Here is a 20,422-nt window from a genome sequence, read left to right on the forward strand (position 1 = left end):
ACTAGGATCTTTGTGTAAAGCCTTCTTGGGAAACAAAGCCAAATGTATGTGCAGAATACAATATGTGTGGGATGCCGCACATTGGGGAAATACTGAGCAGACTGATGGCAATGTGCAGGTTCCAGGCTTGCACAAATAATTGTTATAAGGTTTTTAAAAATTGGGGGCACGAGATGGGGAGCTAAAGGAGTGGAGTGTTGAAGGGGGTAGTTAAAAAAATGGACGTGGGAGTGGTGGAGTTGAAAGTGTAGGGGGGAATGTAAAAGGAATGGGGCCAGGTGGGATGCAAAAATGCATAGAGCGAGGTGACGGATGGCAGCGAGCAAATGGCAAAAAATGATTGGACCAGTAGCAGCGCACAACTACTGTGTCCAAATAGGACAAGCATTTGCAATACAATCGGTCTCGCATTTTCTAGAGTTAGAGCTATTGGTATTGTAAACGACAATGTTTTTCACCCATGTGTTTTGGTTTGGAATGGCGTGGATGTATGTGCTGTGGTGAGGAATTATGTGGGTTATGTTTGATTATGTTATGCTTTGTTGTGTTATGTTATGTTATGTTGGGTTATATTATGCTATGTTGGGTTATGTTATGCTATGCTATGTTGTGTTATGCTATGCTATGTTGTGTTATGTTACGCTATGCTGTGTTGTTATGCTATGTTGTGTTGTTATGCTATGCTGTGTTATGTTATGCTATGCTGTGTTATGCTATGCTATGTTGTGTTGTTATGCTATGTTGTGTTATGTTATCCTGTGCTGTGTTGTGTTATGCTATGCTATGTTGTGTTATGCTATCTTGTGTTATGTTATGCTATGCTATGTTGTGTTATGTAATTGTAATTGTAATATATAGCGCTTACTACCCCTGATGAGGTGTTCAAGCACTTTTCCACGTGTAGCAAGATACTCCAGAAATTAAACGGATAAATAGTGGATTAATATAGGGAAATATGAGTACAGTATTAGTATGGCATGAGTTGATTTGAGCAGAGGATATGTGTTTGTGTAGGTAGGTTTGAATAGAATAATGGAGGGATAGAGGAGGGAAGAATCCACAAGTGTTAAATGGGAGTTTATAGTAATAGGATGAGGCTTGGGATGAGGAAAGGAGAGAAGGCGGAGGGAAGAGTCTGTAGAAAGGGGTTAGGGAGATCATAGTAGTAGAAGGGGTTTTGGATGAGTCAAAGGTGAGAGATGTGGGGGAGAATTTAGTAGGGTTGTTTGGGAGATCATAGTAGTAAACTGAGGTTTGGGGAGAGCCAGGAGCAGCAGAGCAGGGAAGAACTTACACAGGGTTATTTTGGAGATCATAGTAGTAGAATGGGTTTGGGATGAGACAGAGAGTGGGGATGGAGGATAGATTGATAGAGGTATAGGATAATGGGGAGATGGAGTAAAGCTTACAAGACAGTTGTTTTTTTAGTTTATGTTTTTCCCCTTGTTGTGTAGCCTTTTAGTTATAGCTCCATGCACGATAGTTTAATACACTAGGCCGCTGTGCACCTTGACCTAGGTATATTTTATTCAGCTTTGCATTGTTATTTTAACAATAACCAGTTTTACGGTCTTGTTTTAATTTCTTCTATCTAACTGTTTTGCTTAGTCCAGCACTGTGTTCTCAAACAACACATTCTTGATCACTCTGTGCTTCAGTCAAGGCTACAGTCTGGTACATTGCCGATAAACGTGGTAGAAGTTTAGTCTCCAACATGCGTAGAAAATACATATCCTTACGTAGGGACATTTTCTTAGAACATCAGCTGTGTTAATTATAAAAACACTATCTAGTCCCATTACACATCAAGAGGGAGGTTCCAGCCAGGGAACCACAACTGTATGCTGAATGCTTCGCTGCAGATGCTGACGCAGATTACAGGACTTTGCACAGGTATGAGGGTTGATGTCCTCCCGGGGGAACCTGAAAGGCAGGATTAGAGCTTAACATTTTGTGCTCAAAATATGATTTAGATAGGAAATAGCCCATTGATTCTAGTGGCAATATGATAGCATTATTCTTATGCTTCACTCTCATCATCACCATTTTAATATTGTTGTGTTGTGTCGTTCTGGTTATTGCAGCTATCTATCTAAAATGCAGTTGTTTTATTAAACCAATCTTTAAAACTTATACTGCTCTTATTGTCATATATGTATGGGACCGAATCGTGAATGAGAGAACCGGATGCGACCTGAGTGACCACGACTTCCCTGAGAAGTATGATATGTTATGCACTCGGCTGCCCAATCATCTCTACCTTTCGGGAGGGATAAGGCACTGCTAGTTAGCCGGAGCAAAGCCCGGATTTGGAGCGACAGGTGTCACCCACCATGGGTCAGACTCAGTCTCCCACACTGTGGACAATCTTGCTGCTAAAAATACAGTAGTCTCATTAGAATAATGAGAGCCTACGCAATACCCTGTTCTACAGTAGGACTAAATAAATAAATAAATAAATAAATAGATACATAGATACATAAATGCATAGTAAAGGAATATATGTGCAAGGAATATAATAATGGATATAATATTTTGAGATTTAAAGTTGTGTTGTATAAACACAGACTTTCAAGATTAGCAATATTTGAGGGTAATCTATTTGTGTACTTTTCTAACATTATTTTATCTTTCCTCTATGCTATGCTATCCTATGTTGTGTTATGTTATGCTATATTGTGTTGTGTTATGCTATATTGCATAATGTTATGCTATGTTGTGTTATGTTATGTTATGTTGTGTTATGCTGTGTTATGTTATGCTATGCTATGTTGTCTTATGTTGTGCTATGGTATGTTTTGTTACGTTGTGTTATGCTATGTTGTCTTATGTTATGCTCTGTTGTGTTATGCTATGTTATGTTGTATTATGTTGTGTGATGCTATGCTATGGTATGATGTGCTATGTTATGGTATGTTGTCTTATGTTGTGTTATGTTATGCTGTGCTATGTTGTGTTATGTTGTGCTATGCTGTATTATATTGTGTTATGTTATGCTATGCTGTACTATGTTGTGTTATGCTATGTTGTGTTATGCTATGCTATGTTATCTTATGTTATATTGTGTTATGTTATGCTAGGCTATGTTGTGTTATGTTGTGTTATGTTATGCTATGCTATGTTTTGTTATGTTATGCTGTAATATGTTGTGTTATGCTATGCTATGTTAAATTATGTTATATTGTGTTATGTTATGCTAGGCTATGTTGTGTTATGTTGTGTTATGTTATGCTATGCTATGTTTTGTTATGTTATGCTATGCTGTTGTCTGTTATGCTATGCTATGTTCTGTTATGGTATGCTATGTTGTGGTTATGTTATGCTATGATGTGTTATATCATGCTATGCTATGTTCTGTTATGTTGTGTTATGCTGTGCTGTGTTGTGTTGTGTTATTCTATGCTATGCTATGTTGTGTTATGCTATGCTAATTTGTGTTATGTAGTGTTATGTTATGCTATGCTATGTTGTGTTGTATTATGTTATTCTAGGCTATGTTGTATTATGTTGTATTATGTTATGCTGTGTTATGTTGTGTTATGTTATGCTATGCTATGTTTTGCTATGCTATGTTGTGTTATATTGTGTTATGTTATGCCAGGCTATGTTGTTAATGTTCTGTTATGCTATGCTATATTGTGTTATGTTATGCTATGCTATGTTATCTTATGTTATGTTTTGTTGTTGTGTTATGCTATGCTATGTTGTGTTAAGTTCTGTTATGTTGTGTTATTTTATGTTGTGTTCTGCCATACTATGTTGTGTTATGTTATGCTATGTTGTGTTATGTGTTAAGTTATGGTATGTTCTGTTATGTTGTGTTATGCTATGCTATATTGTGTTATTATGCTATGTTGTGTCATTACAGGTCAGGTCAACAGTGGCCTTGCTTACAACATAACCTCCCCAGTCATATCCCCACCCCCTTCCTTCCACCCTCTTTACCCTGCCTCCTTGCTTTTCCCGAATGTCTTACATGACAAGCCAATTTCTAAAGACAATAATACAACGTGCTGCAGAGATCTACCAGATTTACTTGTCACATTCCCCCTCTTAACTCCAGTTACAGCTCTTAAACCTCCTCAACCCCTACAATGAGCGCAATGGAAGTGTCAGGGGAGTCAGTAGCTAGTGCCTTCAGGTTATCCAACAGGGCTTCCCAAGCCCTGGCCTTATCAGTCGTGCATCCCCCTCTCCTCATTTCTTGAAACAGTACTCTGCTCTCACATTCAGCCCATTGAACCAACGCAGCTCCAGTTATGCAGTTCAGGGGCAGAGATTGCCTTCAAGCGCATAGTAATTTCCCTCTTGCCTAATACCAGGGCCAATCGACAAATCTAGTAGAAAATGTATGCTTATGTGGACACAGGAAGCCACCCAGTAAACACACGTGAGTGAAATAGGGTATTGATCCCTCACTAACTTCATTTACACAGCCAAGCACCTCCCTCCAATAATTGTGCAGTGCAGAGCAGTCCCATACCATTTGAAACATCTCAGCCCCTTTCTCCCCACATCGGGGGAAATGTGCATCTCTTGTGTCAATTTTTTTCCTGATTTGGCCCGGTGTAAGATATGCTCCATGCAAAAATTAATAGTTGATAAGCTTAAATTGGGCATGCGTGAAACTGTATATGTATTGGTAAGGACAGAAGACCACTGCTGATCAGAAATGTGGATGGCCATATCCTCCTTGCATTTGTGTTTCAGGGTATCTAGTGGTCCACTAATAATTACTAGCATGGCTTGATATAAGTGAGTGACAGCTCTAGTTGTCCCCAATGTCATGCAAAAGATATTACTGCTGTTATGAGTCAAGGGTTACATCGGCCTACCCCTCAATGGTTTCACAGGGTGCGTGCAGCTGTGTGATATGTGAGAAAGTGACCGTGGGGTATGTCAAATAATTGTGAGAGTTTCTTGAACTGCAGGAGTTCTCTGTCCCTGAAAAGATCCCCCAGTTCTGAAAGTCCCCTCTCATGCCAATCCACCAATTCCATCAGTGCCCCCTCCTGCCCAACACTTCCAGGCACTGCAGCGGTAGCTTTGGCGTAGAGGATCTGGGGACATTTCTGCACTGCAAACATCTTTGCCAGCAGCAACGGATGGTCTATAGCTCTAGACCCCCATCTGCCACTGGGAGCATTGGGAACATAAGCAACTGGAGTAGCATGTGTAACGCAGGTGTGTCCGCAAAGTCCCTACTCCCACCTGCAATAAAGCATATAACCACTTTTTGAGCCATTGAAGTTGGGCTGCCACGTAGTAAAGCTCAAAGTCAGGAGCCGCAAGACCGCCATCTGAGGTGGGCCTGCGCAATTTATTCAGAGCGACCCTCCGCCTCCCCATGCTCCAGATCAGTCCCACTTGTAGTGAGTCCATCTCCCTGAAGGTGCTGCTTGGGATCAATATGGGCAATGTTGTGAAGAAATAATAACAGCAGTGGGAGCACTATCATTTCAGCAACTGCGACCCTGCCAGCCACCGAAAGTGAAAGGGTTCTCCAAAAGGCCACCCCCGTACGGAACGATCTGACTGCCACCTTCGCACCAGGGTATTTCACGCAAGAGCCCTCCCAACTCAGTCAGTGCAGGCCAGGTGGCTGCTGCATATGAGGGGTGGGCGGTAACATGAGGTCCTTCTGCCAGTAGATCCGCAGGCCAGAAATAGTGCCAAACTGATCCATGAGTGTAACCACCCTGGGTATACCTTCCATAGCCTTGGCAAGAAATAACAGGACACAACGGTTGGCCCTTTAAAGTGTGTGCTTATCCAGTGTCTTGCACTGCAGGCAGCATCAACTTGGAAGAAAATGCTCTAACCAGGCACACTGAAGCACCCATAGGTGCTGGCTGCAATCAATCATACAGAAATATGTGCAGACAGGTCTTTAAGTGGGATGAAAAAAGTTGAGTGCACCTCCCAGCATGCATTTTGGTTTCCTTCTGAGACGTTATTGCATCCAGAAATATAACACAACAACTGACAAACACCTAAAACCTGTCAGTACTGTTGGCTTTGTCAACTGTTTAAGATAAATGAGTAACAACAACGATTAGTTATAAATATTTAACATTGGCCATAAAAAGAGAACATATTTTCATAATTATGCAGGGAACCCATTTATTAAACATTTATGAAGGATTATGCATGAACTGAAAAGCAGAACGTATTACTACCATGTCATTGGTGTTGATGTGAAATCAGCTCAGACAAATTCAATTCAAAATGCAGTAGTGGTCTGGAAGATAGAGATGTGTTAGGGCTTGACATAATGTCACATGTTGTGGACAAACAGCCACCCACTCACATCCTAATCACAATTTATTCATTATTTGGGAGCTAATATTACACAACACTACATGTGGGTAATACTGACACCGCTGATGCAATGTTTACAGTGTGAGGTATTACCACTGCTTCCACACCTCTGCATCTGGAATAACCCTGTAATACCATACGTTTTCTCAAGTCTTGACGTGTGAAACAGGATGTTCTAGTGTTTCTGCTCACAAATTGTGCCAGATTTTACCTCGCAAATTTTGTGCAGACAAAAGTGCGTGTTATTGCCCTATTTGTAATCTCAGTTCGGTGCAAACATCTGACTGCACTAGATCGTAATAGGGACTTTAATAGTTTGCTTCAGAATGCGTTGCTGTGTACCATCCAGTTGTCCGCTTGTGCACTTCGTGAAGAACGTTGGTAACATGTAATTGTGTAAAGAGAGAGAACTGCAGGTGCTCAGTATTGGTTCCTTCTTTGCCATTGATGTATGCTGCTAACTGGGAAATAGATAGATTGCTTGGTTTGGTTTGCACACTGCAGGAGGCGGATTATCTGGTGTGCTTGACCTAGCTGCCATTTGGATCACTTGCCTCCCTTGCCTCCCTTAACACTATGCGTATCCCCAAATGCAATACTTAAGCACTCACCCAGTCTTTGCATTCTCAGTTTTTCTATGTCCTCATCCATGCTGTTTTTCTATTTTTGCAGAACTCTAGTGTTGAACGCATTTAGGGTTTCAGCGGTGGCCTACAGTGTCCAATTTGGTCCCCCGGGCAGTGTGAAAAAGAAACAAAATGTTACAGAGTCAATTCACAGTTTACATGTGAAACTGGGGAAACAAACCAGCACCTGCATAATGGCGATCCATGAAGGGGGGTGGAGTGAAGGTCCAGCTCATTTGTGCGTTTCTGTCTGCCAAACCATACTGCCTCATTGTGAAGAAGCAATGCTATTCACTGAAAGACATGTTGAAGATGGAGATATCTCAAGCTGGAGTGTTGCTTGCTGCAGCGATGTCACCTTGTCCTCCAAATTGGAAATTCTAGTTTGAGCCTCATTCAATCTCCCACGGGACTTAGTCATATTTTCTTCAATCTTTGTCAGTCTTTCGTGGAGTGCAGCAATTTCGTGCACCTGTGAAATCTTCAATTCTCTTCTTTCTAGTAGGACGGTGTCAAGCATGCCTTTAATAACCTGGACAAGTTGGCCGCCACTACCCCCAGTTCCTGATGCACAACCTGGTCCTTTTTGAGATTCTCCATGTTCTGGGGGAGTTTGTACCAGTAACTCAGCAGCTCCTATGGTCAGTCCAGGAGTCACAACTGGGGCCTGAGAGGGAAGGGACTGTGGTCCATCCTCTCTCCCAACCTGGGGCATAGCTTGCATGTCCACCTGCCCACCAGATGACTCTATCACACTCGCTGTTGAGCTTGCTGGCTTGGGTCTGAATTCATGAGTACCAAAGCTATTCCTGTGTTAGACTTCGCTGATTTAAAAAAGAGTGGGTATGGTTTAAGGTTGGCCTGGCACAGAGCTCCTTCCCCACTGTTACCTGCTCCAAATTCGATATTACTATCCGTGTATTCTGGCACTGATAGTGGAGGGCCTGCCACAGTCATCTGAGGATAGTTCACAGTTGGTCACTTTGAACCTTTCTCACTCCCACTGAAGCTATCGAGCATTTCAGAACGCCCAGCCTCAAGTATCTCTCTGGTTTTAACCTCCATCCAGGCCTGTGCATTAAGGCTAGCCCTGTCGCCCCGTGCTTTCACTTGGATCCCCCCACATTTCGACCTCTGGGTGGGGGTGAACTGGACATTGGTGGTGACTAAAGTGGGCGCTGCTTTGAATGTCATTTTTGCATTGTGTTACAAAATGCTACTAGTCTATATAATTAATATGAGCACAGCTGTCTGTACGCAATAGAAAGGAAATTGCAACATCCTTCTACTGCTCTCAGTAGTAATCACTAAAAAGAGCTCAGTCCGAAGTCAAGCTAAGCTGTGTGAAGTAGTAAGGAAGTGATAAGAAAGTGATAAGAGAGACTGACTCCTCGCCAAAGCAGGGTGATTTCACAACCACTACCTGGTGCCAAATAAAATATTGCCTGTGGCTGCTCCAAACCTAAGATAAGGTGAGCTGTGAAAAAATGTCCTTAAAGGGTTCCTGCCTGATTTCCTCAGAACTTTACAAACGCATGAGTTCAAAGGGGTCTTGGGAACCCCTGTCCACTCCCCTGATGTAGCCTCTTTGGCCTCCTGCGCCCTCCTTAACTACAGCTGCTCCCCAGGAGTGAGCCCTGCCCTGTCTCGACTCCATGAGGTGGGTCAGACTCACCTCTACACACAGGGACGATCTGCTGTCGGCTGCAGTTGAAAGGCGAGTAGAAAAAACTCGGATGAATCCATAGGGGGTCACAGTGCTGCGGGGCTAATGGGGGGAGCCATCCACCTTCTGCGCTCACCGATTCCAATCATCTAGTCATCGATTCCAAAAACAGCACCTACTCAGCTCGCAGCTCAGCGTCCATGAACTGCTCGTGGGGGGGCGGAGCAAAGTGTGGGGGCTCTAATGCACCTGCTGTCCAGAAGATGAAGAGATCTCATTAACTTTCCTGCATCAGAACAACCCACATGAAAACATTGTGTGCATCCATTCGGACATGGGGCAAAGTATTGTAGCATTCTTGCATATATAAACTTGTTGGCCGGTATGAAGGCTTGGTATGGAAGAAGCAAACTAGGGTGCTGCTTCTGGGAATGCATGCTTCTTCAGGAATTGGGATGTCTACCAAATTAGCACAAATACGTGGCATGCGGCAAGATAAACACCCATAAGAATGTCTCTGGGGATGAAGACAACTTGTGAAAAAATGCTGAAAGATACTGTTCATCCAGGAATGTGCGATGTCAAACAATGCTGGCACAATGCCCTCATCCTCAATGTCAATGACAGGCAGACTGAGAAAATATTTGCGAGTGAATATTGATGTTGGGTAAGACATTTGGAACACACAATTGTTTTACCTGTATTCCCAGGATCTGAACCTTACTGTCCTCCACGGATCAAAAAATAAATCCTTTAATTACAGGAATATCAGTTTGAGTTGGAGCATGGGCCATGAGTAGAATATTTTTCTATCTGTTGAGACTTTTCAAACTAGAAACTGAGGCTGAATGCACAGAAGAAGAGTCTGAAAAGCACATACGATGGTCTACTGGATACACAAAAAGTTGGATGAAATTATTGATGTCACTGCTCAAGATGAGTACCTACAACTAGCGATGACTGCTCTCAGAGAATGGAGAAGCATCCTGGGAATCACCAATGTGCCTGGGAGAACTATATTTCTAAATTGTCCTAACCTTAGATTGGCATCCCTGGGGTTGGCAGAAACAGTTCTCCAACGCTTGAAAAGCTGTTGGTCATGCATGGCTTTCGTGAAACAGAGAATTTCAGAGGTACCTGAAGACCCTGGGCACACACATTGCCAGAGGCATACAGTGAAGTGCAACATTTCATGTATAGCCTAAATATAATTCTCTAGTTCCAGAAAAGTAAATTATAGCCATGAAATGAGCCCTGTTTCAGTTCTTAAGCAAGTGCTGGAAAATTGAATACTGCTTGACTAGATGCATGTCAGTGTCTGTTCTATAGGAAAAATCCAAAGCATGGGCAGTATTTGGTCATTATTATAGACCACCACAAGTGCTCAGGAGTCTTGACTTCTAAAAGAGTATGGCCTAGTGCGGTTAAGCGATCAATACCAGGGATATAAATTCAGCATTCTTTTCTAACCTTGTCTTAGATGAACAAAGCACCAGAGTAACAGCTGGCAGAGGCAACACATTCATTACTTGAAACATATCCTTGTTTACAAATTGAAGAAAATAAGCCATCAGACGAAGAAGTACAAGCAAGAATCTCCATACAAAGAGTATGGCAGTGACTTAGATGACTTCCAAAGTTATATATCTAGCACAGTCTTAGATTGTGGGCTATGAGGGTGATTTGTGACTCAGTTCAGTAGAAAAGGAAAACAATAAAAGCATATCGGATAGAGAACAGGAATTACACCTGATCTCGTGGATGCAATACTATTTGATACCACTTACATTGTTGAGTTGATACTCATTATGTGACATACATCACTTAGTAGGTAAAAAATGTAAATGAATTGTGACATGATTTTTTTTTTACAAATGTCAATTTATGTTTTTACAAAAGGAAAATCATTTCCTCAAGTTGAAAAACATTCTCCTTTTCCTCCACTAATATCAGGCTATGCCTGAGCCATTCGTAGCCTATAAACACACTCTATGCAATTGTGAATATGATTTGGAATGTACTCTTGTAACTTACTTCTTATTCCTACTAAGGTAAAATTGGGTACCATAAAACCTATGTGCATGAGACCCCATGAGAGAAGAGCCCTTCTGCTACAGGAGGGCAATGGTGAAAGAGAGATACCTAGTTTGTGTGAAAACACATCAAAGAAAGAATGTCAATAAGCGCTGCAGGTTAGCCAGTCTAAAGGTCTTGCTGCATCAAACTGCAAACAGTATCTTTCCCAGCTTTGAGCTTTTGGAGGTACTTATTTAGGAACCAATATCTCAGACCTGTTAAAACAGAATGGTTGTCCATATTACACATGAGAATCACAGTCATAGGTTTGAGACAATAACTTCGCCTTATGACACCCTTTCACTCAGTGCACCCCAAAACCTCTAAAAATAAATTCCCCAATAGTTAATATGTGACAGATGTTGATATGAAACACTCAGTAAATACCTCTTATTTAAGTGCCACCGCACTTCTTAGCTTAGCGGCAGCACTTAATTTGAAAATGAATGTGTCAGTGCCCAAAGCTCTGCTCAAAAGCACGCGGCCACCCCTTATTTAATGTCAGCACACCGAATGCTAAGGCTGCATAGCCTTGATTCCACCTGACACCTCTTAAATCCACTACCTTCCCCTTTATCCACTCATGCAGGATTACCATCACTGCTTCTCACTTTGTGAAGCGTTTTCTGTCTTTCTCTTCCTCTTTCTTTCTTCCCCCTTGGGTATTTTTCACTCTCTTGCTCTTTGTAAATGTCTGATAAGCAAAACTAAGTGTCAGTCCCCAAAGATGAATGCCAGTGTGCCCCACATGCAACCACCGGCTCAAATTATGCACTGCATAGTTACCTCCGCAGTCAGAGAGATTGTTTTCTCAGCAAACTGACAAATATTTAGAGGCAGGTTTACTAGAAGTGGCTCAGCGTGACTGCTGCGCCAAAATTGCCAGCGCTGTGCTGCGTCACTTCTAAAACGCTGGGATGCACTGTATTTAAAAGAAGATGGTGCATCCCTGTGTTTCCCCCTGCGCAGGCGCTAAGTTAGCTGCTGAGCGCCAATACAGCCACCCTTGCGCTGTGGTGCAAAGATGGCTGCATTGCAGGGGAGATTGTTTTTGTGCAGGAAGGAACTCCTTCCTGCACAGAAACAATCTTCAATGGCGATTTGCTTACCGCCGCCTTGTAAATACGGGGCAGTGCACAGCACAAAAAGTGACGCTCCGGTGGCGCCAGGGGCTTGTAAATGTGCACATTAGCCTTTTCAATGTGCTGTTATAATAATTTCAAACAAATTAGAATTCTTTCCTCAAGTGCAACTGAAGGGCGAGTAATAATGGCATAAATCTATTTCCAAAATAGATGTCTACAAATATGCATCAGAGTGGCTGCATTAAATTAGGCACTAATTCAATGTACAAGGGTCATTGGATAGACGATTCTAATGAAAATATCCCTGTCAACATTACATTTCTCTGGGCAAGGCTGGTCATATTGTAAACAAAAATATACCTTTCTTAACTTGGTTAATTTATTTATATGACGTTTGCTTTGGTTTCGGAAAGGAAAATCTTTTCAGTGTGAAGTCCACTTGTTTAAACTGTTGACATGCTTTTCCTTAAGTGCCGCTAGTTTCTGCTTACAATAAATTGATTGTTCTGTGCATGCTGTAAGTAAGTGGCTCAGTAGCAAAGCATACGTTTCCATACCAGCTGAACAGAGTCAAATATACAATCGAAACACGGTGCTGTGAAATTTAGTAATTTAAGGATACACCATCTGAATAATAAAACTAGTCAGACGTATTTAAAAATATCCCTGAGAAAAAGAGTTTATATCAGTATTTGAGGCCTGTTAAATGTAAATATTTTGGACAAAGGTCATATTATTATTTTTTCATTGGGTATGCAAAGCAATTTCAAGCTCTATGGGACTCAAGTTTTCATTGCTTTTAAATAATGTGCATGATATGAGGGTTACACATTGTAAAAAATAGCTTAGAAGGACAGTATCGAAATATATCCATCTAATCTGACATTATTCTATTTTAAAAACAGTTTGAAGAAAACATATTGGACTCGTGTATGTATTTACTGGATAAAAGTGGTTTGAAATGTAACGTCAGAAAGGATCCAGTGGTCGTGTCCAGAGCAATGTCTGCATTGGTAAGTCTGTTAAAAATGAGTTTCAGTTATAGCTGGAAAAGTGCGCTCGTTATACCTTAGCTTCACTCTGTAAATACACTTTGATTAAACGCTGCATTCTCCACTTTTGATTCATTTGTTAACCCATAATTACAATATGTTGCGACCTGACAGCAGTGGAGGGGCTTTCAATTTATTGCCAGATATATTATTTAAATATATTTAACCATCTCTGAGGCCTATCATTTTCAACAATTGGCGCAGTTTGGGTTGGAAAATCCAATCCTGTTGGAAACAGGGCTGTTGTAGATGTTAAAGTTGAACTTTTTATTTTCGACTGCACTCAACAGAGAATTGTTTTGCCTCATCTTTTTCACGTCATTGACGTTTTTAGATACTTTCATTAAAAAAAAAAAAAAGACATTGAGTAAGAGATTCGAGTCCTCAAAGTTGATAAATGTATTGCACATCGTGAGGGACACAGAGGTGCGCCCAGGGCAATCAATGGATAGGTAAAGGCCTTATTTAGAGTTTGCTAGAGGGGTTACTCCGTCAAAAATGTGACAGATATCCCATCTGCCTATTACAAGCTCTATAGGCTATAATGGAATTGTAATAAGGCACAGAGGATATCTGTCACGTTTGTGACGAAGTAAACCCCTCTGCCAAACTATAAATCAGATGTTAAGGGCCTGATTTAGAGTTTGGCAGTGGGGTTACTCCGCACAAAGGTGACAGATATACCGTCCGTCATCTCACGATCCCAGACTAGCCTATGGAGGCTGTAATACCGCGGATGGGATATCCTCGCGTTTTTGATGAAGTAACCTGTCCATCAAACTCTTAATCAGGCCCTAAGTCATGCATTCATGTATATCTTGAAATATCACTGACATTTGTCTGTCATAAAAAATCACATTTTTGGAACAGAAACAAACTTTGAGCCTCATATTTAAAATAGATGTGAAGTGAAGTACAAGTTACTTACCTTCGGTAATGAAATATCTGCTAGAGACATATTCTAGTTGCAAATTCCTCACCTTAGAATTTTCCCATGGGCGTCAGACTGGATCCAGAGTTTTTTTTTCTTCAAGCAATACCCTTGCAAGACGGTAGGTGGCGTCTGTCGACTCCGTGTGCGTCGTTGGCATCATAGTCACCGTGATGACGTTAGGAGTAGTACACAGACTCCACCTCAGCACACTGACTTCAGTTTCTTTTAATGACTTTCCACGCCAAAGCACAGACCCGCTAAGAAAACTGAGATTGATGCGCCACAGCTGAGGGCCTGAAGGCAGAATCCCCGTCCCTAGAAATCAGTTTACAAGCGGGGAGTATGGGTGGGTGGGTAAGGAATCTGCAACTAGAATATGTCTCTACCAGATATTACGTTACCGAAGGTAAGTAAGTTGTACATCTGATAGAGACTTCTAGTTGCAGGTTCCTTACCTTTGAATAGATACCCAAGCAATGCCATCCTCGGAGGTGGGCTGTGAACCAAGGTTATACTAGAAAGTCCTGCAATGCGGAACGATCAAAGTAGCCGTCCTGATGGACCTGACTGTCCAGGCAGTAATGTTTAACAAACAAGTGCAGGGATTACCACGTAGCTGCCTGGCAGATATCCAGGACAAGAACTCCACATGCTAACGCAGTGGAAGCAGCAGTTGCTGTCGTGGAATGAGCGCGCAAGCCCTCAGGGGTTGCTTCTTGGCCGAAGCGTAGCACATCTTGATGCAAAGAAGTACCCATCGAGTGATGGTATGTTTTTGCATCACCTTCCCTTTCTTCGCACCCACATACCTGAAAAAGCGTTGATCGTCCACCCGGAAATCTTTAGTATGATTTAGATAGAATGCAAATGCTCTTTTTGGGTCCAGACGGTGGAGTTTCTACTTCTCATGAGAAGGATGTGGGGGTGCATTAAAAGTAGGCAAGGTGATGGACTGGCCTACATGAAAAGCCATAACAACCTTGGGAAGAAAGGAAGCTTTAGTGCACAACACCACTTTGTCAGCGAGCACAGACAAGAATGGAGGCTTTGAAGAAAGAGCCTGAAGCTCACTCTGCAAGCAGAAGTGATGACAACAAGAAAGACAGTTTTGAAAGTGAGGAGTCATAAACGGCAAGATTGAGGTCCCACTGGGCCATGATAAATGGAGTGGGAGGAAAAAAATGGGTGAGACCTTTAAGGAATCGATTGACAGACATTTAAAGAGTGAGGGCTGATCAGGTAGCCTAAGAAAGGCAGAAATGGCCGATAAATACCCTTTAAGGGTGCCCAAAGCAGGGCCCTGCTAGGCCAAAGAAAGAATGAACAAAAGAACCTCAGAAAGAGGAGCAGAGAGGGGATTAACAGATAGGTTGGTACACCATGCCACAATTTTATGCCAATGACAGGCGTATACCATTTTGGTGGAGGGACGCCTAGCTGCCAAGATAACATCGAGACTTCGGGTGGAAGATCAAAAGTCATCAACTGCTGCTGCTCAATCTCCACGCATGAAGGCAGAGATTGGACAGATTCGGGTGGAGAACCGTCCCCTCTTGCTGCGACAGAAGATCCACCCGAAGACGCAGTCTGATGGAGGATTGGTGGCCGTGCTCAATAGCTCTGGATACCATACTTTCCGTGCCCAGTCTGGAGCCATCAAGATAACTTGGGCCTGGTCATTCCTGATCTTCTTGAGAACTCTGGGCAGAAATAGTATAGGCGGAAAGGAGGCCTGAGTTCCACTCAAGACTAAAAGCGTCTCCGAGCGAGTGTGTCCTTGGAAACTCCAACACGCAAAACAGCTGACATTGCGCCTTCTCTGGGGAGGCAAACAGATCTAACCAAGGCTCTCCCCACTGCTGAAAGAGACCTTGCGCCACCTCCGGATGGAGATGCCATTCATGATCGTCAGTGCATTGATGGTGGAGTTCATCTGCTCTGGCATTCAGAGAGCCCGACAGATGTTGAACCACTATGGTAATGCCCTGATGCTCCAGCCATGTCCAGAGGCATACTGCCTTCTGACAAAGGGTCCAGGACCCTACCCTGCCCTCTTTGTTGCAGTACCACATGGCTGTAGTGTTGTCCATGAGCATTTGCACTACTTTCCCTTTAAGAGAGGAAATAAATGCTTTCAACACAAGCCTGATCGCCAGGAGCTCCAGAAGATTGATATGGAGCCCTCTGAGAGGCCTCTGATCTCTGCCTCTCCAATGTGGCCGCCCCAACCCAGAAGTGACGCATCTGTCACTATGGATAGATCTGGCTGGGAAAGGGAGAGGGATCTGCCGTGGACCCAATACGGATTCGAAAGCCACCACTGCAGGGCTTTCGCAGTCCAATCCAAGATCTGGACCACGTCGGAGAGATTTTCCTGATGCTGCGCTCACTGGAACTTCAAGTTCCACTGCAGAGCCCGCACATGCCATCTGGCATGTATTACTAGCAGGATGCAGGAGGCCATGAGGCCCAGCAGCCTCAGAGTCAGTCTCACCGAAATCCAAGACAGATGCTGAAAGATCGGAATCACAGCACAAATATCTTGGACTCGCTTTTTGGGAGGATAAGCCCAAAACTGCACTGTGTCCAGAACAGCTCTGATGAAAGGGAGCATCTGAGAGGGAGTCAGGTGTGACTTTGGCATGTTGATAGTGAACCTCAGTATGAGCAGGAGGCTTGCCGATAGTGTGAAGGTGGGAGATGACTTTCTGGGGCGAGTCTGCCTTTAACAGCCAGTTGTCGAGGTAGGGGAAGACTAAAACCAACCACCGCCATCACTTTTGTGAACATCCGAGGAGCGCTGGTAAGGCCAAAGGGGAGCACGGTAAACTGACCTACCACGAATCACAGGTAACGTCTGTGGGCAGGCAGGATGGGAATGTGGAAATAAGTGTCCTGCAAGTCCAACGCTACCATCCAGTCTCCTGGGTCTAAGGCAGACAGGAGCTGAGCCAGGGTAAGCATTTTAAATTTCTCCTTCTTGAGGAAGTAATTGAGGTCCCGAAGGTCTAGGATAGGACTTAAGCCCTTGTCCTTTTTCGGCACCAGAAAGTAGTGGGAATAACCACCATGACCTACTTCTGGCACAGGGACCTTCTCTATGGCTCCCTTGGCCAAGAGAGCCACGACTTTCTGGGGGAGAACTGCTAAATGATCCTTCAGAAGATGGCTGACTGATGGAGGCATGGCTGGTGAGGCGGATTCGAAGGAGAGGGTAATAGCCCTTTCGAACTATCTGCAAAACCCACCTGTCCATAATGATGGATTCCCAGTGGGGCAGGTGATGGCGAATCCTGCAGCCAACTGGATCGGAGTGAGGGGACGGACTAGGAGGGTTTGGAGGCTGCAGCGGGGGCAGGGGTGGACTGGGCAGACCCCTGGTTCCTTGTCCCACTCCCACATGGGATTCCGTGTCCCCGGCCATGCAGAAGCTGAACAGCATGGGTGGCATGGTGGCTGGGTTGAGGACGCAACAGGGAGCCCCTTCCATTGGCACCAAAGGGCTGAAAGGTGGACTGTTGGGGGCGAGGGGCAGTGGAAAGGCCAAGGGACCGAGCCATAGCCCGGGAGTCCTTGAACCTTTCCAAGGCCGAGTCCGCCTTGCCTCCAAAGAGACAGAGCCATCAAAAGGGATGTCCATAAGAGACTGTTGGACATCCCCCGAAAAACCAGAAGTACACAACCAGACATGGCATCTCACGGCCACCGTCGAAGCAACTGATCTGCCCAGAGAGTCGGTTGTCTCCAGTCCACATTGGATCGTGAACTTCGCCGCATCTCTCCCATTGGTGACAGCTTGGGAGACGATAGCACAGGCCTCCTCCGGTATCTGTGCAGAACATGCGCGACCGTTTCCCACAAAGAGTGGGTCTAGCGTCCCAAAAGGCATGCAGTGTTCACAGACCAAAGCACGAGACTGGAGGAAGAAAACATCTTCTTCTCAAATTGCTCCAGCCTTTTTGATTCCCTATCTGGGGGTGTGGAAGGGAATGCGCCTGTGGAAGAGGAAGCCTGGATGACAAGACTCTCAGACGTGGGGTGTTGGGACAGGAATTTAGGGTCGTTCGGGGTGGGCCTATGGCAGCGTGCAATAGTCCTGTTCACAGGAGCCCCTGTGTTGCGTTTGGACCAAGTACCTAAGAGAACATCAGTGAGAGCCTCATTGAATGACAGAAGGGCCTCTGATGTGGAAGCCCCTGGCTGAAGCACCTCCATCAGGAGATCTGACCTGACCTGTACAGTAGGCAGCTCAAGGCCAAGGACCACAGCACCCTACTGACCACCATAGAATACGTCGCTCCCTCCGCCATAGCCATGGCAGGAGGAGACAGCATGCCAGCGTCTGGAGAAGTGTCCAGGCCACTGGCCTCATCCAACTCCTGTGCCCAATCCAAAGTAGGGTCATCCTTGTATTCATAAGGGTCCAGGGACCACTCCAATCCTTCCCCGAATTCGTACCCATAAGGAAAAGGGTCCAAATCTGACCTGGGGTAAGTAGGCCCCATAGAAGACAGAGGCGGAGTGGTTGGGGATGAGGATCAGGTTGACATCTATGGTCTATCAGGAGCGTCGACAATCGAGCTGGGAAAGGTCTCAGTGGTACAACCGTGAGGATCCGTGAATGGATCCGCAGGGGACCTCGGTGGCCAAAGCCGAAGCCACCAGCACGGAACCCGAAGGCCCCCCGACCAAACCCCCTGTCCCCAAGGTGCCGTTTCTGGGTCAGCCTGCCCAAAAATGAGGCGCATTACCTAATAGAACTCCTTTAATTGGACAGGGGTCGCTCAGACTCCGGGAAATTCGGAGAAGCGCAGAGCGGACCCAGAAGCAGGCTCCAAAGACAGAGGCCTTGAGCGTCAATGCTCCTTCCGCGTCGCATCAGCCGAGCGATGGGATGAAGTTGAAGGGTGACGGGACCGCTTTGACTTCTTCTTCTTGCCTGTGACCGAAGACTTGGAGGAAGAAGAATGGTGGTGGCTCCGCGAGCAGTCTCGAGACCTTCCCCGAGAGAGAGATCAGGACCTACATGGAGTCGAGCACCGGGCCGCCATGAGCTTGAGCGACCGCTCCCCTAAGGCTTTCGGGTGCATGGCCCGGCACTCGGAGCACGACTTCAGGTCGTGGTTGCGGTCCAAGCACCTCAAACAGACCTGATGCGAATCCGTCACCGACATCATGCGGTGACAGTCCTTGCACGTCTTGAAACTGGTCTTCGGGACACCTCGAAGCACCAAAAGCTCACAAAAAAACTCAACAAAACAGTCGAACTTGGGCAAAAAGAGACCAGAGTAGCTCTCTCCAGATCAGGTCATGGCGCAGAAAGAAAAGAACTGACGTCACTGCGCTGAGGCAGTGTCTATGTACTACTCCCGACGTCATCACAGTGACTACAATGCCAACGACGCCCGCGGAGTCGACCAACGCCACCTACCGACGCACAAGGGTATTGCTCGAAGAAAAAATCTCGGTATCCAGTCTGATGCCTGGGGGAAAATTCTATGGTAAGGAATCTGCAACAAGAAGTATCTATCAGATGTCCACGTCTAGAAACAAACAGTGGAATATTTGGTGGGCATCACTATTATATCTTTACCTGTCAGATGAGCAAATGAAGATCATGTCATCTGCTACCTTAAAACAATCCCCCATTTTATTTCTGTTGCAGCCAAAATTAAAGAGTAATAGCATTTTTATGGGGCTTCATGTTTTTAACCTTCCACGATTCAGCTTGAATAAATAGAATTTTATCAGCATCCTTAATTGAGAAAACAAGGATAAAAAAAGTGAAAACTTTTAAAGACTTTATCAATTTGGTATTGTAATTTTAATGTACCAATAGTAGACTAACAAGTGCAAGCTTCATTAGCAACGAGTTAAAAAAACTAATGACACTAGGATGTTCTGATTTGAAATATGAATATGCAACGCTCATCAGATTATGAGGACTGGTATGATGCCCAATGATATCCAGATTGCTTACACGTTGGTATATGGAATGCTTAAGGTCATTAAAGATGTGCACCATCGCGCTACAGACCATCGCCAATCATGCTTAATGTAAAAGCATTGTTTAAAGCAGTGTGTCATGTATTTATGTAGCATTCATACAGTAATAAGGTGAAACCCAACAAAAAAAAAATCAAGAATGTTTCAATAAATAAAATGACACCTAAACAACAAAAATCCAGTGAGTAGAACCAGGGATATGAATTTTTAAAGCTTGCATAAAATATAGTGCCAAAAAGTGCGAACCAAAATTATCTGGTCGTGCAAGACTGGGTCAAAGTCAAAAGTTAAGGCAGACCGTGATGGAATGGGGGTCACATGCAGGTACCAGGGCCTAGATTTATGGGGATCTGGTGTAGGACAGTGCAGAAAGTCATGTTGCTGTGCTGCCCTACACCAAAGTGAAAGGGCAGGAATGCACTGTATTTATATATACAGTACTTCCTGACGTTTCCCTCTGTGCTGGCGCCGTTTCAGCAGCCTAGCATCAATGCAGGCACACTGGCACCATGGTGTAAGAGTGCCTATGTTGTTGGCAGGATTGTTTTGTGCATGAAGGGGCACCTTTCTGCACAAAACCAACCCCATGAGGCATTTTCCTCTTCCTCTGCAGAATGCAGCACACTTGGAAAGAGGAAAAAACTAGGAAAAATAAA

At 44.2% G+C, this 20,422-nt stretch overlaps 1 protein-coding gene across 1 annotated transcript in view; it reads left to right on the top strand.

The window, feature by feature from the left end:
• The window catches only part of TGM4 (transglutaminase 4), a 172,200-nt gene that overhangs the window by 75,938 nt on the left and 75,840 nt on the right, over positions 1 to 20,422 (top strand). Inside the window, exon 6 of the mRNA XM_069211512.1 lies at positions 12,680 to 12,787. Coding sequence (XP_069067613.1) covers positions 12,680 to 12,787 — 108 coding nt within the window. The remainder of the gene's footprint in view (positions 1 to 12,679; positions 12,788 to 20,422) is intronic.

The sequence above is a fragment of the Pleurodeles waltl genome, chromosome 10 (assembly GCF_031143425.1).
Source record: "Pleurodeles waltl isolate 20211129_DDA chromosome 10, aPleWal1.hap1.20221129, whole genome shotgun sequence".
NCBI classification, from domain to species: Eukaryota; Metazoa; Chordata; class Amphibia; order Caudata; family Salamandridae; genus Pleurodeles; species Pleurodeles waltl.